General features: G+C 43.6%; 1 protein-coding gene across 1 annotated transcript in view; it reads right to left on the reverse strand.

Annotated features, from left to right (window-relative positions):
* The window catches only part of LOC122551432 (ATP-dependent 6-phosphofructokinase, liver type-like), a 60,699-nt gene that overhangs the window by 24,368 nt on the left and 15,436 nt on the right, over window positions 1-20,895 (reverse strand). Inside the window, exons 3-9 of the mRNA XM_043693330.2 lie at window positions 17,698-17,775; window positions 15,081-15,270; window positions 12,899-13,064; window positions 9,478-9,522; window positions 8,335-8,443; window positions 3,214-3,309; window positions 1,297-1,389 (exon numbers count right to left, since the gene is read on the reverse strand). Of these exons, the coding sequence (XP_043549265.1) occupies window positions 1,297-1,389; window positions 3,214-3,309; window positions 8,335-8,443; window positions 9,478-9,522; window positions 12,899-13,064; window positions 15,081-15,270; window positions 17,698-17,775 (777 nt within the window). The remainder of the gene's footprint in view (window positions 1-1,296; window positions 1,390-3,213; window positions 3,310-8,334; window positions 8,444-9,477; window positions 9,523-12,898; window positions 13,065-15,080; window positions 15,271-17,697; window positions 17,776-20,895) is intronic.

The following is a 20,895-nucleotide window of genomic DNA, read 5'->3' on the forward strand; positions in this document are numbered from 1 at the left end:
GAACCTCAATTATCCGAAGGGCACGGGCAGGGAGTATTTCACTCGGTTAATCAAATTCCGGACAGTCAAATGCCGGATAACATAGTTTAGCCAAGCATCGGGACCTTGCGAAACGTGCTGGATAATCCGAAATTCAGATAATCAAATTCCGGATAATTGAGGTTCCCTTGTAGTCACCCTCAATCAATATCATCAGAACTAAGTATGTTTAAAATGATGTTTAAAAGGAGCTTACTGTGCATAAATTAGCTGCTGTGCTTCCTGTATTACAACAGGAAATGCGTTCACTAGTACTTAATTGGATGTAAAGCAAATTGGAGCATACCACAGTTGTCCAATTTGCAGTATAATTTCAAGTCGTTGTTTTCCTATTATGTCACTCCTGTGATCAAAGAAACAACAATCTGATTTGCATATATATATCTACCACACTCCAGATACCCTGATGGCTATTATAATCACTGGAATTTGAGTCACTGTTGGTTGGAAAACCTGGCAACCAGTTTATACCCAGGAGGATCTCACAAGCAGCAAGAGAATGAATGATATGTTTGGACCAAGGGATGAATTTTCACCAGGATGTTGAAAGGGACCTCCCCTGCCATGGCAGATGGTGGAATCTGAATTCAGTTTAATAAAAATCTAGAATGAGGAATCTAATGATGAAGAAGAATCTATTGTCGATTGCTGGGAAAACCCACCTGGTTCACCAATGTCTTTTCGGGAGGAAAATTGGCACCCTTACCGGGTGTGGCCGACAAGTGACTTTGGATGAGTTGTGTGGTTGATTCTCAACAGCTCGCTGGGTAATTAGGGACAGGCCTAGCCAGTGACACCCTCAACCTACAAATAAAAAATGCGACAGTGCCACAAACAAGGCCAACATCCACGTCACACCGTTTCCCTCCATTCGTCACCTTCCCTTAAGGTTTCGAGGTTGTGTTCAGAAATGGTTTCAGGGGCATCTCCCACAGGCATCCAGTTCCAATGCAAGTCTCAACGGCACCCATCGACACGCTAATAAATCATTAGGTCCAGCACAGCCCAACCCAATCCCAGCCTCAGCTACCGCCTGCAGTTTGCACTTGGGAAATTGAGGACCCGGACTCTTTGTTTCCCTTTCTAACCTATGGCTCCCAAGGCAACTTCCTGTTACACGGTTATTATTGCTGCCTGACTGGGATGATACAACACAGCACAGGTTAGAAGCAGAGTTGGGAACCTTTTCTTCTGGCTATTCAGTCAGCTGTAAGGGAAGGATCGTGGAGGACGTTCCCTTCACAGAGTAAAACTTACCAGAATCCGATCAAAGGCAGAGGGTGTGCCACCTCGCTGCACGTGTCCCAAGACTGTGACCCGTGTATCAAATCCGAGACGTTTAGAAACAAGCTGGGAGAGAAATAAAATAAAAGCAGAAAGAACAGTGAGGGAGGAAATACAATGCACAACAATTGAGGCAACAGTTAAGGGCATTTAGTTAACCCTGCATCACAGGTTAACTGAAATACGGGGGACAAAAGAAATAGTCACATAATTCAAGGGGGAAAAGCTTACCACACAGAAAAGGGTGCTGATTAAATGGTAAGAAAGTTCGCCACCCTTAATTCTCAAAAGAAGGATTTAAAAGGCACATTTCTGTACGGGTCAGAGAGGGTGTGAAGTTTTGGTGAGACAGTCAGTGCAAATCTCAGACTACGTATTAAAAATGATGAGCCTCAACCTGCACCCTGTCAGTCAGTCGGTTTAGGATTATGAATTAGAGTCATAGAGATGTACAGCACAGAAACAAACCTTTCGGTCAAACTCGTCCATGCCACCCAGATATCCTAAATTAATCTAGTCCCATTTGCCAGCACCCGGCCCATATCCCTCTAAACTCTTCCTATTCATATACCCACCCAGATGCCTTTCAAATGTTGTAATTGTACCATCCTCCACCACTTCCTCTGGCAGCTCATTCCATACACACACCACCCTCTGCATGAAAAAGTTGCCCCATAGGTCTCTTTCCCCTCTCACTCTAAACCTTTGCCCTCTAGTTCTGGACTCCCTCACCCCAGGGAAAAGACCTTGTTTACTTAACAGTCCATGCCCCTTATGACTTTATAAACCTGGGACCTGGGGTTTGATTCCGGCCTCAGGTTAGTGTGTATGATGGTTGCACATTCTCCCTGTGTCTGTGTGGGTTTCCTCTGGGTGTTCTGGCTTCCTCCCACATTCCAAAAGTTGTGCTGGTCAGGTGAATTGGCCATGCTAAATTGCCCACAGTATTAGGTGCATTAGTCAGGAGTAAATGTGGGGAAATGAGTCTGGGTGGGTTACTCTTTGGAGGGTTGGTGTGGACTTGTTGGGCCAAAGGGCTTGTTTCCACACTGCAGGGAAGCTAATCTAATCTAATCAACCTCTGACATTCCAGAGAAAAACAGCCCCAGCCTATTCAGTCCCTCCTTATCACTCAAACCCTCCAAGCCTTTTAAATCTTATCTGACCCTTTTAAGTTTCACAACATCCTTCCTACAGGAGGAAGACCAAAATTACACACAATATTCCAAAAGTGGCCTAATCAATGCCCAATGTTTATGTAAATTCCAGCAATCAGGCACGTCAGAGAGCTAGGTCTTGATTACTCCCCTTGCTGGCCTTAACCTATCGTAGAGATCACTGGATTGATCCTGCAGTGTCCACAGAGCTAAGATTCCAGCTTTGCATTTGAAATATATGCTGTGCAGCTGACATCGCATTTTGTTTCATTACATTTCAAGAAACAGAACGAGTTTCAAGTGAACTTCATTCAATTAAGTGATCCAACGTGTTGATAATTGAGATATAGAGAGGGGAACAAAGCTGCCTTGATGGGTCTGCCATTTAAAACATAATGCATCTGTGTGCATTTACATACATTCTGATAATTCAAATTAATCTGCCAAAGTTACATAGAAAACACATGTAAATTTAAGTGTAGAATAGCCAGAGACTGGTGTCTACACTGTTCTTCACAGAATCAATCAATCATTCAGTTAGCACCTACACCCAGGCTGCTTCATTTTGTCAATGAGAAATGACTTGCCTCATGCTTTAAACAGTTTGATCTGGTCTCTGTTCCGAGATCTAGCATTTAAAATGACAAGTGCCTACAGGAAAACATGTTGGGAGCAGACACACCTCATTGCTGGTTTCACTGTCCCACATACATGCCAATCCTCTCATTCTTACCTCTTTCACATAGTTGGAGCTGATAGAATTTCCTTGCCAGTCAATTGCTCCCTCTGCGAGGATGATGATGTTCAGCCTAGACCCTCTGCTGCGACTCTGGAGCAAGGACACATGAGGTTAGTTGGGGAGCTTTTTAATATCAGTATCAGCCCAGTGGACAGCACACTCTCTTGTGACTCACAGAGGGTGAGGCTTCATAGTGCCATTCCACAGACTTGAGTTTGACTCAGTGCTACTGAAGGAGGGGTTACACTGTCAGAGTGAAGACCTTTTAACCCTGTCTGCTTCCCCAAAGGGATAGAAAAGATTCTGTTGAACTCTCATTTCCTGGCCCAATATTTTGCTTATTTTTGTTGACAGGACCTTGTTCTGAGCAAAGTGGTTCCTGCCTTTCCATGTTCCAACAGTGATTGCACTTCAAAGAGAATTAAGAGCACTAAAACGCTTTCCAGACTCTGGAAGTCATGAAGAATGCAACATAAATGCAAGTCTTTCATTATTTGCTGCACTGGACCTAACTGTAGGACAATTGTATCCTTTACAAAAGTGCCACTCCAAGAAGCAAGAAGCTGTATTCAACGGATTGCCCATGTCTCTAAATGTTGACTAACGTCACAGGATAACATTATCCAGATCTACAAACATTGCTGCAAGAGGGCAGGAGTCCGTCAAAACAAAATCTCCAAGTGAAGCTATTTCTCAAAGACAGAAGGATTTAGACGCCCCCCCTCCCAACCCCGCCACAAGTCAAGCTGATGGGTGCCCCTAAGGCTTCATTAATATAAACATCAGAAGCAGATTCAATAGTAACTTTCAAAAGGGAACTGGATGTATAGTTGAAAAGGAAAGACTTGCAGGGGAGCAAGACTGATTGGGTAGTTTTTTTCAAAGAGCTACATCAGGTACAATGGGACAAATGGCCATGCTTTGTGCTGTATGAAACTATGAAAAGGACAGCAGGGAATTTCAGTTCAATAACAGAAGCAAGAGATTATCATGGCATCGATGGGCAGAACTTATAATCTTGTGACCACCAGTTGGACTTGTTGCTGAAGTATTGTTTTTCCCGCACTAGCTTTACACTAGTGTGTCTGACAGCACAAGAGCAATATCAAATGGCTCACCTCTTCTTTACTCACTGTTCAGCATTTGGGAAGTAAATTGGTTCTGCAGATTTTCAGCTCATGGGTAGAGGCTACAAAAGCAGGAATGGGAAACCTCTGTATCCTCCTCCAGTCCCACATCTGAGGGCACATCCTCTCCCCTCCTGACTCTGGCTTGTTGTGAATCTCCCAACCTTGGTGTCTAACAGTGGCTGAGCCTTCACCCGGCACTGCCGCTCCTCCCAGTACATGTCTATATAACACCTTTAGTATGGCTGACTACCTCCTTAAGCTCATTGCTCATTGGTAGACAAAACCTGGCACCAAGCCATAGTTTGAGAAATTAAGACAGCTGATCAAAATTACCGACAGAGGCAAAGTCTTAAGGGATATCTTAGAAAGAATGGGGTGGAGCGGCTAACGACTCATGAGATAGGAACAGAAGTGGCCTTCATGGTCAATTCATTCAACATGGCTGATTTTGGGCTTAAACTCCACTTTGCTGCCCTCTGCCCATATCCCTCAATTTCTCGAGACACCAACATCCATCAACCTAGCCTGAAATATAATCAACGATAGAAATACCACAACCCTCCAGGGCAGAAAAATCTGAAGATTCATGACATCTTGAGTGAAACCGTTTCTCATTTAAGTCCTATATCATTAGCCCCTTACACTGAGTTTGTGCCTCTGTGTTTTAGAGTCACTGATCAGAGGTTCCGGGAGGGAATTTTGAAAATTACAGCTTGGGTGGCAAGATACAGTGACAGTGACAAAGGAAAACTGGAATCCAAAGTAGACAAGCAGGAAGCTGGGAAGAGCACAGTAAGCCAGGCAGCATCAGGAAGTGGAGATGTCCGAAGTATCGGGTATAATTAAAGGATGCTGTCTGGCTTGCTGTACTCTTCCAGATACAGTGTCAACATCAGAGAATGTAACCAAATAAAGGTCTACTACTCTCTCTCTCGGACAGTCAGGAAAAAAAACATCGGGATAATTGGTACAATGAGGAGCAACCCCTCCTCCCCAGTGTTTGGATAATCTTATAGAATCCTCTAAACCCATCTGAAATGACATTGAGAGTCTAGACTAGATTTATTCCCATTTGAAAGTCAGCACCTTCATGACAGCAGCACTTACTCAGAACTGCTCTGCACAAGTGCAAAAGACTTTTTCCTAGTTACAGGCAGCTGGAACTAGATCCTATGGATGATTCAGTAACTAAAAAAAAATGGAGCAACTTAAAACAGAAGGTTGAGGGAATGGGAGCAAAGGTTTGAACCCAAAAGCAAATAAGTTGAACCCAAAAGCAAATAAAAAAGCAAATACATGGAGGTGGATATGGTGCAGGATTCATAAAGTCAGAGTCATACAGCACAGAAACTGAACCTTCAGTTCAACTCGTCCATGCTGACAAGATATCTCAACCCAATCTAGTCCTATTTGCCATACTGCGCTAAACTCCTCCTATTCAAATACCCATCTAAACGCCTCTTAAATGTTGTAATTGTACCAGCCTCCACCACTTCCTCTGGCAGCTCATTCCATGCATGCACCACCCTCTGCATGGACAAGTTACCCCTCAGGTCCCTTTTATATCTATTCCTTCTCACCTTATGCCTATGCCCTCTAGTTTTGGACTACCCCACCCCCCCCAACTGAGGAAAAAGACCTTGGTTCTTCACCCTATCCATGCCCCTCATGATTCTGGAAACCTCTACAAGGTCACCCCTCAGTCTCGATCACTACATCACTTATTTTGGTGTCATCTGCAAACTTACTAACAATACCTCCTATATTCTAAACCATTTATATTAATGATGAAAAGCAGTGGACCCAGCGCCGATCGTTGTGGTACACCACTAGTCACAGGCCTCCAGTCTGAAAAGCAATCCTCCAACACCACCCTCTGTCTCCTACCTTCAAGCTAATTTTGTATCCAATTGGCTAACTCCCCCTGGATCCCATGTGATCTAACCTTACTAACCAGCCTACCATGCGAGACCTTGTGAAACGCTTTGCTGAAGTCCGTAAAGACAACATCCACCGCTCTGCCTCCATCTATCTTCTTTGTAACCTCTTCAAAAAACGCAATCAAGTTAGTGAGACACGATTTTCCATGCACAAAGCCATGCTGACTCTCCCTGATCAGTCCGTGCCTTTCCAAATGCTCTCCTTCAGAATCCACTCCCAATGATCTATCCACCACTGACATCAGGCACATTGATCTATAGTTCCCTGGCTTTTCCTTGCAGCCTTTCTTGAACCAGGGCATCGTATTACCCATCCTTCAGTCTTCTAGCACCTCACTGTGGCTATCGATGAGACAAACATTTCAGCAAATGGGCAAGCAATCACTTACCTAGCTCCCCACAAAGTTCTGATCAGGTCCCGGGGATTTTTCTACCTTTTAGTATCTCCATCACTGCCTCTTCTAAAAATGAACTCTTTTTAAAACATCACTATATATTTCCCAAGTTCCCTAGCTTCCATGTCTTTCTCCACAGTAAACACTGACATGAAATATTCATCTCCTGTGGTTTCACATATAGTTGGTTACTTTGATCTTTAAGGGGCTCTATTCTCTCCCTAGTTACTCTTTTGCCCTTAATATACTTACAGAATCTCTTTGGATTCTCTTTATTTGCCAAAGCTACCTCATGTCTCCTTTTTGCCCACTTTATTTCCTTCTTGAGCATACTCCTACTGACCTATACTCCTCTCTCGGGATTCACTCGATCCCAGCTGTCTATACCTATAATATGTTTTCTTCTTTTTCTTGACCAGAGCTTCAATACCTCTAGTTATCCAGCATTCCCGACACCAGCAGCCTTGCCCTTCACACCAACAGGAACATACTGTCTCCGAACACTCGTTATCTCATTTTAAAGGCCATCCACTTCCCAACCTTCCCTTTCCCTGCAAATAGCCTCTCCCAATCAACATTTGAAAGTCCCTATCTAATGCCATCAAAATTAGCCCAACTTTCCTGATGAAGGGCTTATGCCCGAAACGTTGGTTCTCCTGCTCCTCAGATGCTGCCTGACCTGCTGTGCTTTTCCAGCAATACACTCTTGACTCTGATCTCCAGCATCTGCAGTGCTCACTGTCTCCCGTAGAACTTTAACTGATTGATCAGTTGTAGCTTTTCCCACAACTACTCTGAAACAAATAGAATTACGATCTCTTGTCCCACAGTGCCCCTCCACTCTCATTTCCATAACTTGCCCCTGCCTTTTTCCCTAACAGAACATTAAGTATTACTCCTTCTCTTGCAGATACATCCACATATTGAAGAAGGTTTTCTTGTGCACACTTAAATTTCCCCCCATTTAAGCCCTTAACACTATGACAGTCCCAGTCTATGTTTGGGAAAGTTAAAACTCCTACCATTACAACTCTATTAATCCTACAGATATCTGAGATCTCCTTACATGTTTGATTCTCAATTTCCCGCTGACTATGGTGGGGAGAAGGGGGGGGGGGGGGGGGGGGGGGGGGGGGGGAGGGGGGGGGGTGTTAATCCCTTTCTTATTCTCAGTTCCATCCATATAATTTCCCTGGACGATCTCCCAGGAATATCCTCCCTCTTCATGAAGTAGAGGCATGAGGAAGTAATCTAGAAAACAAAAAGTATAAATCCCAGTACGACGGCCTGAGAATCTGGATTAGAATATCTGGAATGACGTTGTTAAACACCGACTGGTTTCCTTTAGGGAAGGAAAAACTGTTGGCCTTATCCAGTCCAGCCTACATCTACTTTCAGTCCCTCAAAGTGGCCGGTTTTCAATCTCTATCTGAACTGACCGAATGAGAACAAAGTTAAATAACAAACCAGCATGACAAGTGATAACAATAACAGAAACCAAGATACGAAGTGCCTAGAATTATTTTGTGTAGACTGTTTGGGATCTTTTTTTAGCCCTCTTGCTTGGTTATTGAAAAGTTAGGGATTGCAGAAATTGCCAGTCACGTTCAGAGACTCCACAAGGTCAAAAAATGGTTCCATATTCCTCACCTCTCCTAATCTCTTGCACATGAAGTCCTCCCAGCCATCCTCTGGAGGTGCCTCTGGAATGAACAGCCAGTCTGCACCAGACGCCAGTGCAGACACCAGTGCCAAGTACCTGCATAAACAAGACAACAGGTTTGTTGCATGGCCAACCAGCCACTGGAAACCACAGCTTATGACAGAACATTAAGTGGTTACGTTGCATTTCGGCAACGTTACAGGTGATTCAACTCAATGGTCTATGCCATTTTTTAAACGCACCACACAAGTCTCCCTGTAAATGCATTAATGTTACTCACCTCAACTACTCTACACAGTAATAAACTCCACAGTGTAACCCCCCCTGTGTAAACTAGTTTTATCTGGAGTTTCTTAATGAATTTATCAGTGACCGTAATATATTTACGGCTCCAATTCCAACCTCTTACCTGTGAAAATATCATTTGTTAAAGGTACTCTTATCAATCGCTTCATAATTTTAAAGACTTCTATCAGGTTGTCCCTTGCTTTGCTGCTGTTTTAGCCCCACACTGTTCAGTCTTTTTCCTGATAATTGCAACCTTGTGGCTCATGCGTTAACTATGTAAATCTGCTTTAAACTCTCCCGAAACATTTATAATCATTTTTTAAAATATGAAACACAGTACTTTTAAGAGTGCACTAACCCAGAGTCTGTCCAATTTCAGCATCATTGTCTCTTTGGAAATGAATGCCAATTCTTGCAATGCAAAAAAACAAGTTGAAAACAGATAACACAGATTCTACATGTTCTGTGCAAGTGCTCTTTCCTCTTCCTTTCTTAGTTAGAATTGGCATCAGCTTTATTGGCACATTAGTGTGCCGTCATTCTGAAGCTCAAGAACTGCTGCAGTGGCATAGCGCCAATACAAATTCCTAACATATGACACCACACGTATGCAAAAATGTGGGGGTTGGTTTAGTGAGTGTACTCCCTTGCAAGTCATGGAATCATAAAATCCCTACACTGTGAAAACAGGCCATTTGGCTTATCAAGTCTTAGAAGAGCATCCCACCCAGACCCCTACCTTCAGCCTGTAACCCCGAATTTCTTTTCAAAGATGCACCATTAATAATAAATAACCATTGAACAGTTAAAGAGTTCGAATGTTAAAAGAATCTGCCACTTACCCACAGTGCCTGCCCATGACTTCAAGCACAAATGTTCTCTGGTGACTGCAGAGTGAAAAACAAGCAGATGAAAGGTTATTTTGTTTTAAGCAGTTCAAAACTCAAGTTGAGTTGAATTGGTACATGGATGTGACAAGCAGGCCTTCCCTTAAAAAAAAAAGGAGCACCATGAAACTTTTGCCAGTTCTCCAGCAAGCAGACAAGACCTGTCACCTCCATTTTTCCTAAATTCATTCCCGGGACATGGTCATCACTAGCCAACCAGCATTTTTTTCCCCAGCCTTGATGCCCTTTAACTGAGTGGCTTACTAGGCCATTTCAGAGGGCAGTTGAGAGTCAACCATTGTGGGTCTGGAATCCAAATGTAGGCCAGACCAGATGAGGACTACTGATTTCCTTCCCTGAAGGACGTTAGTGAGCCAGCTGGGTTTTTCTGACAACTGGTGATTTGTAATTCCAGATTTCTTTTCTTTATTAACTGAATTCAAATTCTATCATCTGCCACAGCAGGATTGAAATCTGGGCCCCCAGAACATTAGCCGAGTTTCTCGATTCAGAGTCTAGCGAGAATACCACTAGGCCATTGCCAGCCCTAGGTACTGTCCTCTGGCTCACTCCAAATTCTCTATAGTGTCTCTTGATTGAGTAATCATTAGTGAAAAAGGAGGAGGAAAAAAAAATCACTCGATAGTTCAGCTTGAAGTGGAAAGACAAACACTTTTCTCCTCTCACAACAGAAACCTCAACAGTTTAGATAACTGGTAAAATGTGAACCTTCTGGAACTTTCGTTGAGATGTTCATTCAAGTATCTTTTTAAGATTTGTAATTTTATAGGTGAAGAATTATTCAGGGCAACACATTGTGCTACAGGTCGCAAAACTACACAGGCCAACAAAAACAAAATCAATCCAAAAGATTTCAAATTGACACTGGATTGCAGCTCCTTGTACCATTATTAACAATCGAGATTGCAAGCAGAGATAAATTCTTTTGCTGTGTGTGGTTAACAAACCATACCTCTCCTTGAGTCAGAAGATTATGGGATCCAGGATCCACTCAGCACTTGATACACAAGCCCTTCACTGACACTTCAGTGTACTAGGGGACTGTTTGAGATACTGCCTCCCCCAAACGTTGGTATAAATGATACTAAGACAGGAAAGAGGACTGGGGAGTGGTCCTGGTCAATATTTCTCCCTCAAACAACATCAATGCATCAGTTTAAACTAGTCATTTACCACATTAACCTATGTGGGACCTTGCTTATTGCAAATATTTGAAGGTTTGTGTTTACACTATAACCATGACTACACTTCAAAAGGTTCTTCATTAGCTGCAAAGCACTTCCTGATATGCTGACGATGTGAGAAGTACAAAATGCAAGGTTTTCTTCACTGAATTAGCCACTATATTTAAAAAAAGAATGGAATACTAATGTCAGAAAAAGAGGAAGTAACAAATAATCACCATAGGTGAATAGCAGTACCCCGACGTACAGTAAGATCAGCCAATGTTGCTATGGACTAACTACATGTACACAGTTCAAACAACAAAGTTTTACAACTTGGGTGTAAAGGCTGGACAAATATCAAGGGCTATAATGTCCTTTTAAACCCATAGTGACTGCTGAAACTGTATCTCTGGGTCACAGTAGACAGCAGTTCATCAGAATTCATTTCAAAACAGGATATTCTTTCCAACATCAGCCTGAATAGTGTGTTTTCCGAAAAAAATCAGAACTTAATTTGTATCTCTGATAATGGCTGTTGATTTGCTGGCATAGCTTAACTCATTCTGTGAAATACAAACGTTACAAAGTGAGAGATAAAGTAGGCGTATTGGAGTACTGCAGGCAGGCTATTTGATCAGGTTTATCTGAAATGTCATAATACAGCAGTCACTATGGGTTTAGTGTTAAGTGCCCAATAAATTGGATTAATCTTTGATGAAGTGAGCATTTCCATAGCGCAAACATGACGCACTACCCTGAAAGTGCTTGGCCCGTAAATCAGGTTCAAGATTTCACATGCAGAATATAAAACAAACTTGAAATGGTGAGTGGTTGGGAAGAGACATCAAACCTTGATGAGTGTGCCCCTGCAAGGATCATGTTCGCACATGAACTGCTAGCACAGTTCTCAGGACTTGTAACAACTTGCTTTTACACATAAAGAGATATTAGGCCAGGTGACGGAAAACCTGGTCAAACAGGCAGGCTTTAAGGAGGGTCCTGAAGGGGAGGGGGAAGGGAGACAGAGAGTGAGACACACACACACACACACACAAAGACACACACACACACGGAGAGAAAAGAAACACTGAGTCTTAGCAAGGGTTAAGACAGCTGAAAGCAGACATCAATAGTGCAGTGATGAAAACCAGGGATACTCAAAAACAGTGCAGAGATCTCAGAGGATTGTAGGAATGAAGGATGTTCTAGAGACACCGTTTGAATCCCTCACCCCTCCCTATGACAGGGATTGTAATTTGGGGGCACTACGTGAGGACAGAGAATTTGCCCTGTGAGAGGTGCTTACAGGAAAGATTGCACCGTGGGCAATCCATCTGAAGGGAAAGAGCCTGGAGCAAAAATACCAGAAGCATAGTGTAGTCAGTAGATTTCACTTCGAAACACAATTGTTGAGAAGTCTGTGGACCAGGTACTGGTCTTTACTCCAGCTCAGTTTATGCGATACATGACTCAACTTCCCCTTTGATGCATTTCTTTATTGGAGCCTGCTGTCTGAGGCAAATATAGCACGGGATGTTGCGCTTTATAGAGCCGACTTGGAGACACCATTCACCCTGTTCTGTGGCAGGCATTTTGATGTCATTGCCAGTTCAATGCCACCTGACTCATTTAAATTGGGCCCAGATCCAATGAATGCAAAGACTGCTGAACTCTCTTGAGCTGGTACAAGAATTTCCTGAAAAGGGTTCACCTGGTTATACGAGCAGATGGCTCTCCTTAAAAAGAGTCAGGATTTTACCAATCACTTGAAATAAAAATGGCACCTTGTTAGGAACATTTAAATTGTAACCCAACGACTTCATGCCCAAGAGCATTGTACTAAGTTATACTCATCAGAGCTACTGTAGCTTGACTCTTGTTCTGTGCAGAGATGGAGGGAGTGGTAGTTGTGAGTACAGACTGCACACGAAAGGCTTTGCACTAAGGAATGTGTACACTGCATTCTCAGTGTTTGGCCTGGGTGGACTCTTCAGCGCAGCCTTACCAAATGAGATGCAAAATCTTGTTTCGATGGAAGTTTACGATCATACACTATTATGTGAAGAGAAGCTGAGAGTTTTAGTTTCATTCATTTGCTAGTTATGTTTGCTTCAAGCAATCTGCTGCACCAGTACTATCCAAAGGTCTCTTCCCGTTGACTAATCAAGATTATGCATGGTTCGACATACCTCTGTGCAGTAGTGGTTATGGCATCAATCACTTCCATAATCCGGTGTAGGGCAGAGTCTGTACCAATAGTCATGTCTGTCCCACAGAAGTCATTGTCAATTGATCCCACCATCCCAACAATGTTCAGGTGAGAATACTGCTGGGAAACCTCCTCCGTGATTTTCCCTGAATGACAAACCAAAAAAAAATGTTTGTCTGAAGGCATCTGGTCACGTGCCCATTTGCAGTTTCTGATTATTCAGGAGGCAAGGATCACTCACAGTGCAACTCTCTAGTCGCTGATTATTCAACAGTACAATTATTCAATATTTTTACACAATGGAGGGGATAAATCTCTGCAGTTCTTAGCTAGGGTCAACACAACACATTGCTGTGAATGTCACTTCACTCCTGCAAGCTCTTCTGAAACGCACGGTAGTGAAGTCAATGCAGGTTTGGGCTCCGCTGGGAGCCCGCGGTGCTTGAATTGTCTGTCAAAACTCATTTAATCGCTTGATGGGGATACCCATGGGATGACTATAGCCAGCAAGAAATCAATGCCTTCAGAGAGAAGGCAGGGAATTGATGGAAAAGCAAAGCAACTGTTGAATAAATAGGAACTTGATGTAACTACACTGCAAGTGGTCTTTACCCCACTGAATAGTGGCATAAGCACTGGCAGATAAGGACAGGACTTCAAAAGCACAATTCCCTCTCGTCCAAAACATTTTGTTTAATGTCATGAAAAGAACTGCCCTTCAGTACTTCAGCCCTTCCATTCCTATCAGCATGCTTACCATCATGCAACAGTTCTCAGACAGCTGACCTGTGACCTTGTCCTGTCAAAGCTCTGGTTGCTCTGGGTTACTGGGACTTTCCTCACTGCTGCTAGGAGCAGACAGCATTCAATGTCTTTCAGCTCACACTGACACAATACAGAATATGCAATGAGGGAGCCAAGTGGATGTGAAAAAAAAAGTGTTGATATTCAATTTGAGAGTCTAAACAGGGAAAGCCAACAAGATATCGACTGAAACAACCACTGGGTCTGAACCCACTCCTGCCCTCATCGTGTGAGTGATACGCTCTGTGACAAACTCAGGTTGAAGCAAAAGTCTTTGAATTGTTAGAAAATAAATTGAAAATACTTGCATGAGAAAGAAGGATATCAAAAGAGGTATGAGGAGCAAACAGCAGTTAGCACTGCTTCCTCACAGCGCCAGAGACCAGGGTTCAATTCCTGCCTCAGGCACCTATCTGTGTGGAGTTTGCACAATCTCCCAGTGTCTGTGTGGGTTTCCTCCGGGTGCTCTGGTTTCCTCCCACAGTCCAAGAATGTGCAGGTTGGGTGAATTGGCTGTGCTAAATTGCTTGTAGTGTTATGTGAAGGGGTAAATGTAAGGGAATGGGTCTGGGTGGGTTGCTCATCAGATGGTCAGTGTGGACTTGTTGGGCCGAAGGGCCTGTTTCCACACTAAGTAATCTAATCTAAAACAAAAAGTGGGAATTATATTAAATTGTGCATATGGAAGACACCTCCAATACCAAGCTGATAAGGAAAATGTTCCGCTTCCGTGCAGAATAAATGGATGATAATTAGGAGCAGGGATTCTAACTTCAAAGGCCCTGAGATTGGCGTATCTCAACTGTTGCCTCGACTCAGATTGGCAAACTCAACGCAGACCCTGTGATGTTGAGCACTATGAAATTCAATCCGGTAATTTCTCCCAACTCGGAGAGCCAAGAGGATTACGTGGACACAACTTATCGGGGGTACTTTCATAGTTACGTTTTCATATTCCTTTACTCAAGAGTGGTGATCTTAAACCCGACTGAGGATTGTGGTACGTTGCACTGGTTGAGGGTGAACAGCATTTTAGCGGAAGTTTGATGGTACGCAAAGAGAAAGAAGTAGATTAGGATGATGTGGTGTAAGAGGAGGCTTATGCGAAGTGTAGATACCAGACTGAATGGTCTGCTTGGAAAATAATCGATTTCTTCATCGGTTGTAAGTTCCCCTGCTATCTTGTACAGCAACATTGGATGTGACGTCATAAACTAGACACTGGGGCAAATAATGTGAATTCCTAAAACATGCCAAGAATATGTGATGAAATATTAATGACACGTCCACCTTTATCGCATGTGCGTCATTCCAGTATATATTATGCAGGTCTTTCCCACCATCTTAAAGGCACCTACCCTCTTCAACAAGACTAGCAAGCAGCTCGCTCCACTCTGTCCGGAAGATGTTGGCCCCGGTGAGACTGCCATCTCCTCCGATCACACACAGGTTGTTGATGCCATGCTGCACCAGGTTGTAGGCTGCTGCCTGGCGACCTTCCCGGGTGCGGAAACTCTTGCAGCGGGCGCTGCCAATAATGGTTCCACCCTGCCCGTCAGATGGGAAAACAAAAGTTTGGATGAAAGCAGTGCATTACGTCTGACTGTAATAGAGTCTCAAACCTGGCCTATCATTTACAGAAGGTGCAAACAGAAGCCGTTCAGACTCATGCAACAAAAAAAAAAACTGCACCATGCGGCTATTGGTATGGCTAATAACAACAAGAAATAAAAAACAGAGAAACAGGTGCCTGACTCCAAACTGCATGACTCCAACACTGTTCCATTACTTACCTAAGCTTCAAAATTCACCCTACCTTTTCAATAACATTCACATTAGCACCATGCCTCAACGCTCTTAAACTGGGGTACGTCTTGAGTTAACAGGCTGGCAATTTTTGTCGAAAAGTAGCAGATTTTTTTTCTGCCGTTTTCAGAACGCTGTGTTTCAAAAGCGTGCTCCGTGGCTGGTTCAAACTGGACAATTCATGCTGCACTGGCCAGCTGGTCCCCTTTAAAATGGATGCCAACGTCAACTTCAAAGTTTCTCAGAAGCGGCAGCGCAGGCCAGCATTCTCAGAGCGACAGAGGGGACCATCCACACTCCAATTCACGGGCACACAGTCAATCTGGTCCTTGAGATGCCACAAACAGAGCTTTCAAATATTCAGCCAAACTCTTTCAACCACTCTACAACAAAAGCAAACTATTCACAGCTGGATACTGAATTACAGCAAATGCCAATGATTCATCTGTGAGATAGAGCTCACCAGTGCCGATGGAAACGAATGAATTATTTTAGCTTCTCACTTGTGCTGCTTTGGTTAAATGAACATTAGACTATAGTGAGTAGGGTTACTAAGTTAGGAATTATAAAGCCATTTTTCACTCAGTCAATTGAAGCATGCAAACGAAAAACAAAATGTCCCCAGTTACCAGTTCTATCAAACAAAGTGAGGCTGGATTGCAGCCACCTTAGACATGTCGTACAAGCAGCACAAGTTCCACCCCAACCAACCCTGCAGTGGCAGAAAGCAACCATTGCTAGAAAATAGAACCATCTTACCCCACACAGATGAGAATCCCCCGCTTACAAGGGGGAATGACTCAATTTCATAATGAAGGCAACCTGAGGCAGAGATAGGTCATAAGATGTACCAAGAGAGGAAGAGATACAAAAGAGGGGAAAAAAAAACACTCACAAATAAGAGTACTCAAAAGGGAGACTGAAGAACTCAAAGAGCAGGCTAGCTAACTCATAACTCAGATTCATTTCACAACCAGTTGAATTCTTCAACTCCATTCACCATTTAAACATCAATACGAGTTGACTACTCAAACAGACCATATTAATCAAGAATATTACACATCCACTTGTGGTCGTGCCACCCAGTGTCCACAGAGCTCTGTGTGGAAGATAATGACCGATTATGTAAATGGAAGGATTAGATTACTAGAGAAAGGTGGTCAGACGGTTTAAAATCAGCGTAACACCAAAAGCTACCAGGATGCAGGCTGCCATGGCCTGCAGAAACTTTGGGTTGTGTTTCTTCTCCCATTTGCCTTCCTCTGGGCACGCTGTCATTTCAAGTGCCAAATTGGGTTGGGTAGCTCAGTTGACTAGTCAGCTAGTTTGTGATGTAGAATGACATCAACAGTATGGGTTCAATATCTGTACTGGCTGAAAAGGGGTGGCACGATGGCACAGTGGTTAGCACTGCGGCCTCACAGCACCAGGGTCCCTGGTTCGATTCTAGTCGCTGGCGACTGTCTGTGTGGAGTTTGCGCATTCTCCCCGTGTATGCGTGGGTTTCCTCCGGGTGCTCCGGTTTCCTCCCACAATCCAAAGATGTGCAGGTCAGGTGGATTGGCCATGTTAAATTGCCCCTAGTGTAAGGTGCATTAGTCAGAGGGCAATGGGTTACTCTTTGGAGGGTCGGTGTGGACTGGTTGGGCTGAAGGACCTGTTTCCATCTAAAACAAATGCTGACTGCAGTCATTAGAACTCTCAATCCTGCTCTGAGCTGGTTGGTTGGTGAAAGAAAGGGTTACTACATGAAGGCAATTAATTTGCCAGGGAGATTGCAGGCAGATTGGGAGAACAGAACCCAGCAGGAGGTCAGTGCATATATCTCCTATCGCCTGGTGTGAACATGACAATGGTACATCTGAAGTCTCAGTTTTCACCACTGACATTGAACAAGGGTCCTCAGTAGGAGCACTAATTAAGATTACTTGATATATCCTTTGGGGCAAAATGCCCTTTGATTGTGAATCTGCATTCCAAGTACTGTAGAGTACTTCAAGTGTTGCTATCTATTTCAAAAGCACGTCCCTTTGCAGAGCTCAAAGTGATATGAATAAACATCACAACTTAAAAGGAAATCCATCGCTGACAGCAACTATACAAAACTCCTTTTTCTAAATCAGGCTCAAATTACATAAACCCTGAACTGGAATAGAGCAAAGGGCTTACCAGTTGGATGATATTTGAAACACTGTCCCAGTCTGCCAACTTCAAGTACTCTGCACCACCAACTAGTCCCTCGTAACCCTACAAAAACAACAGGAAGGATGTGTCTGTTACAGCATTAAGCATTCCGATTCTGGTTCAGCCTCAACTGTAGGACTGCATCTAATTCTGGGCACCACTCTTTGGGAAGAATTGTGAAGGCTTTGGAGAAAAGATTTATAAGAATGGTTCCAGTGATGAGCAACTTCAGTGACATGGATAAATTGTAGTAGTTGGGGTTTCTCCCCTTGAAGGAGGAAGTTGAGAGGAGGTTTGACTGAACTGTGCAAAGTTACGAGGGGTCTGGACAGAATAGAGGGAAGAGAAACTGTTCTCAATGACATAAAGATGGAAAATGAGAGGGGTCAGATTTACAGTGATTGGCAATGAACCAAAAGATAACGTGAGGAAATGCTGGTTATGCAGTGAGTTGTTAGGATCTAAAAGGAATAGGCTGAAAGTCTCGAAGATGTGCAGGTCAGATGAACTGGCCATGCTAAATTGCCCATAGTGTTAGGTGCTTTAGTCAGAGGGAAATGGGTCTGGGTGGGTTACTCTTCAGAAGGTCGGTGTGGACTAGTTGGGCCGAAGGGCCTGTTTCCACACTGTAGGGAATCTAATCTAATCTAATCATCACGATTTAACTTCAAAAGGGAACTGGATGATTAGAGGGAACAAAATACCAGGGTTATGGGGGAAAAGTGGTGCAGCAGGAGTAGGTGAGCTGGTTTTGAGGAGAAACAGTACAAACGCTGCAAGCTGCAAGGCCGCTTTCTGTGCTTTAACCATTTCTAGAATTAATTTTGCGCCTCCATTGGTGCATGCGATTTTAACCATTTAGGCCCCAAATTCTGGAATTCTGTCCGTATGGCATTAAAGAAATGCCTTAAAATCTACCTTTCTAAATTACCCAGAATCACCTTAAGTGACTCAATGACAATCTTACATCAGCAATCACAGTGGTAATGGGCAATTGAGCATGTTAATACATTGGCAGCAGAATCTTTTGACGAGCAGCATTTTGTGTAGGTTAGATGTTGGGTGGCTGACTAGGGGAACAGTCACATCTGGAAGTTAAAATGCCACGGGTGAGGATTTCAGCAATGAGCAAGCTGCAGGATGGAATAGTATTAAGCAATGCTATGTAGGCACACGGCTGGAGGACTCAATGAATGATTTCAACCTCTGTAACAATAAATTCCACAAGCTCCTCACGCTTACTGTCAGAGGTGAGGATAGAGGATGCAGGGGGTTGTGGTTTGAGAAGATGCTTTGTGGCAGAAAGGAGGGGTTTCTCTTTGCATTCCTCATGAAACTTTGAGTCGTGAGCGGTTTTACTAATGGGGAGCATTGACTGATATGCATTACGTGGTCCAGTTGAATGGTGAAGCAAGTTGTATGACAAAAGACATCTAAATTTCTGTCACTCATGGTCAAGGGAGCAGACAGGGGATATCAGAATTGAAAGTGAGAGAAAGTAATAGTTTTTTTTGTGGGGTCAGAAGCATTAAGAGTGTGGGTGTGATTCAGTACATCAATAGCTGCCAAAGTGTCAAGGTGAATTGAAGGCTAAAGCCAAGATAGTTGGGGATTTGAGAGTGTTGAAAAGTGTGGCACTGGAAAAGCACAGCAGGTCAGGCAGCATCCGAGGAGCAGGAGAATTGACATTTGTGCAGAAGCCCTTCATCGGGAATGAGTGTGTGTGCACGTGTGTGTGCGCATGTGTTGCGGGGGGGGGGGGTTGGGGGAAGTGGTGCTGAGAGATAAATAGGAGGGTGGGGTGAGGTAGCTGGGAAGGCGATAGGTAGGTGCAGGTGGGAGGTGATGGTGATAGGTCAGAGAGGAGGGTGGAGTGGATAGATGGGAAGAAAGATGGACAGGTAGGACAGTTCAAGAGGGTGGTGCTGAGTTGGAGGGTTGGGTCTGGAATGAGGCGGGGGAGGAGGAGAGATGAGGAAACTGGTAAAGTTGACGTTGATGTCGTGTGGTTGCCAGGTCTCAAGGCGGAAGTTGAGGTGTTCTTCCTTCTGTCGCTGGGTGGCTTGGATTTCAAAGTGGAGCAGGCCCAGGACTTGCATATCCTTGGCAGAGAGGGAGTTGGAGTGGTCGGCCACAGGGCGGTGGGGTTGTTTGTCCCAGGGATGTTCCCTGAAATGTTCTGAGAGTTGGTGTCCTGTCTCCCCAATGTAGGGGAGACCGCATCAAGAGCAACAAACACAGTAGATGAGGTGTTTGGATGTGCAGAAAAATCCCTGCCGGATGAGGGAGGATCCTTTGAGAGTGTCGCAGGTAATCACTTGAGGATGAATATAGAACTAACTATTTCCCCTAAATAAGAGTTTAACTCAGTTGATATTTAGGGCGTTATTTCCGAAGTAATAAAAGCAAAGTCCAAATAAGGAGCAAGGGATGGTATCAAATTTAGAAGGACTTTGAATCCTTGAATAAACCAGACTAATTGAGTTAGATAACGAGCCAAATCTTGTTGGAACAGAACTATAAGCCGATAATGGGGTGCAGCATGGACTAGAGGAATACCTAGAAACTTAGTGAATCATGGGTTCAACAGAGTCGCTCCTGCACAGTGTCGTCTAGTGGTTTAAGGATAAGACAGAAACAGAAAGAAAGAAAGAAAAAGAAAGAAAGAAAGAAAAAGAAAGAAAGAGAAAGAGAAAGAAAAAGAAAGAAAGGAAGAAAAAAAAAAGGAAGGAAGGAAGGAAGTTAAAAAAGACAAGACTGAATTACAACTAAACCCTGACCTTTTAAAACATTTCAAACAAATTAAATTAGCTTGGCTAGGATTAACAACTTAAGTATATTTAATAACACAATAAATTCCACTGAAATTATTAGGATTTTTTAAAAAGAAATTCCTTGGTTCTAAGATGCAGGGGTCCCTGACAGGGTGGCGTAGTGCAGCCACAATGCTATTAGGGGCTCCACGACTTTGGCACAGCAAGTGTTCTGTGATTTCAAGGAGAATCTACACATGCTGGTGTTACAAAGTGTATGCTACCCTTACCCTTCCAAATGGGAAAGGTTGCAGGTTTGGAAGGTCCCAAGGGAGTTGTAGCAAGTTGCTGCAGTGCCTCTTGTGAATAATACACACTATTGCCACTGTGTAGTTGGATGCGGGGTTAGATACTTAAGATGACGGATCGG

This window comes from Chiloscyllium plagiosum, unplaced genomic scaffold (genome assembly GCF_037043375.1).
Source record: "Chiloscyllium plagiosum isolate Xiang-an unplaced genomic scaffold, Cpla_swu_hap1 HiC_scaffold_7, whole genome shotgun sequence".
NCBI classification, from domain to species: domain Eukaryota; kingdom Metazoa; phylum Chordata; class Chondrichthyes; order Orectolobiformes; family Hemiscylliidae; genus Chiloscyllium; species Chiloscyllium plagiosum.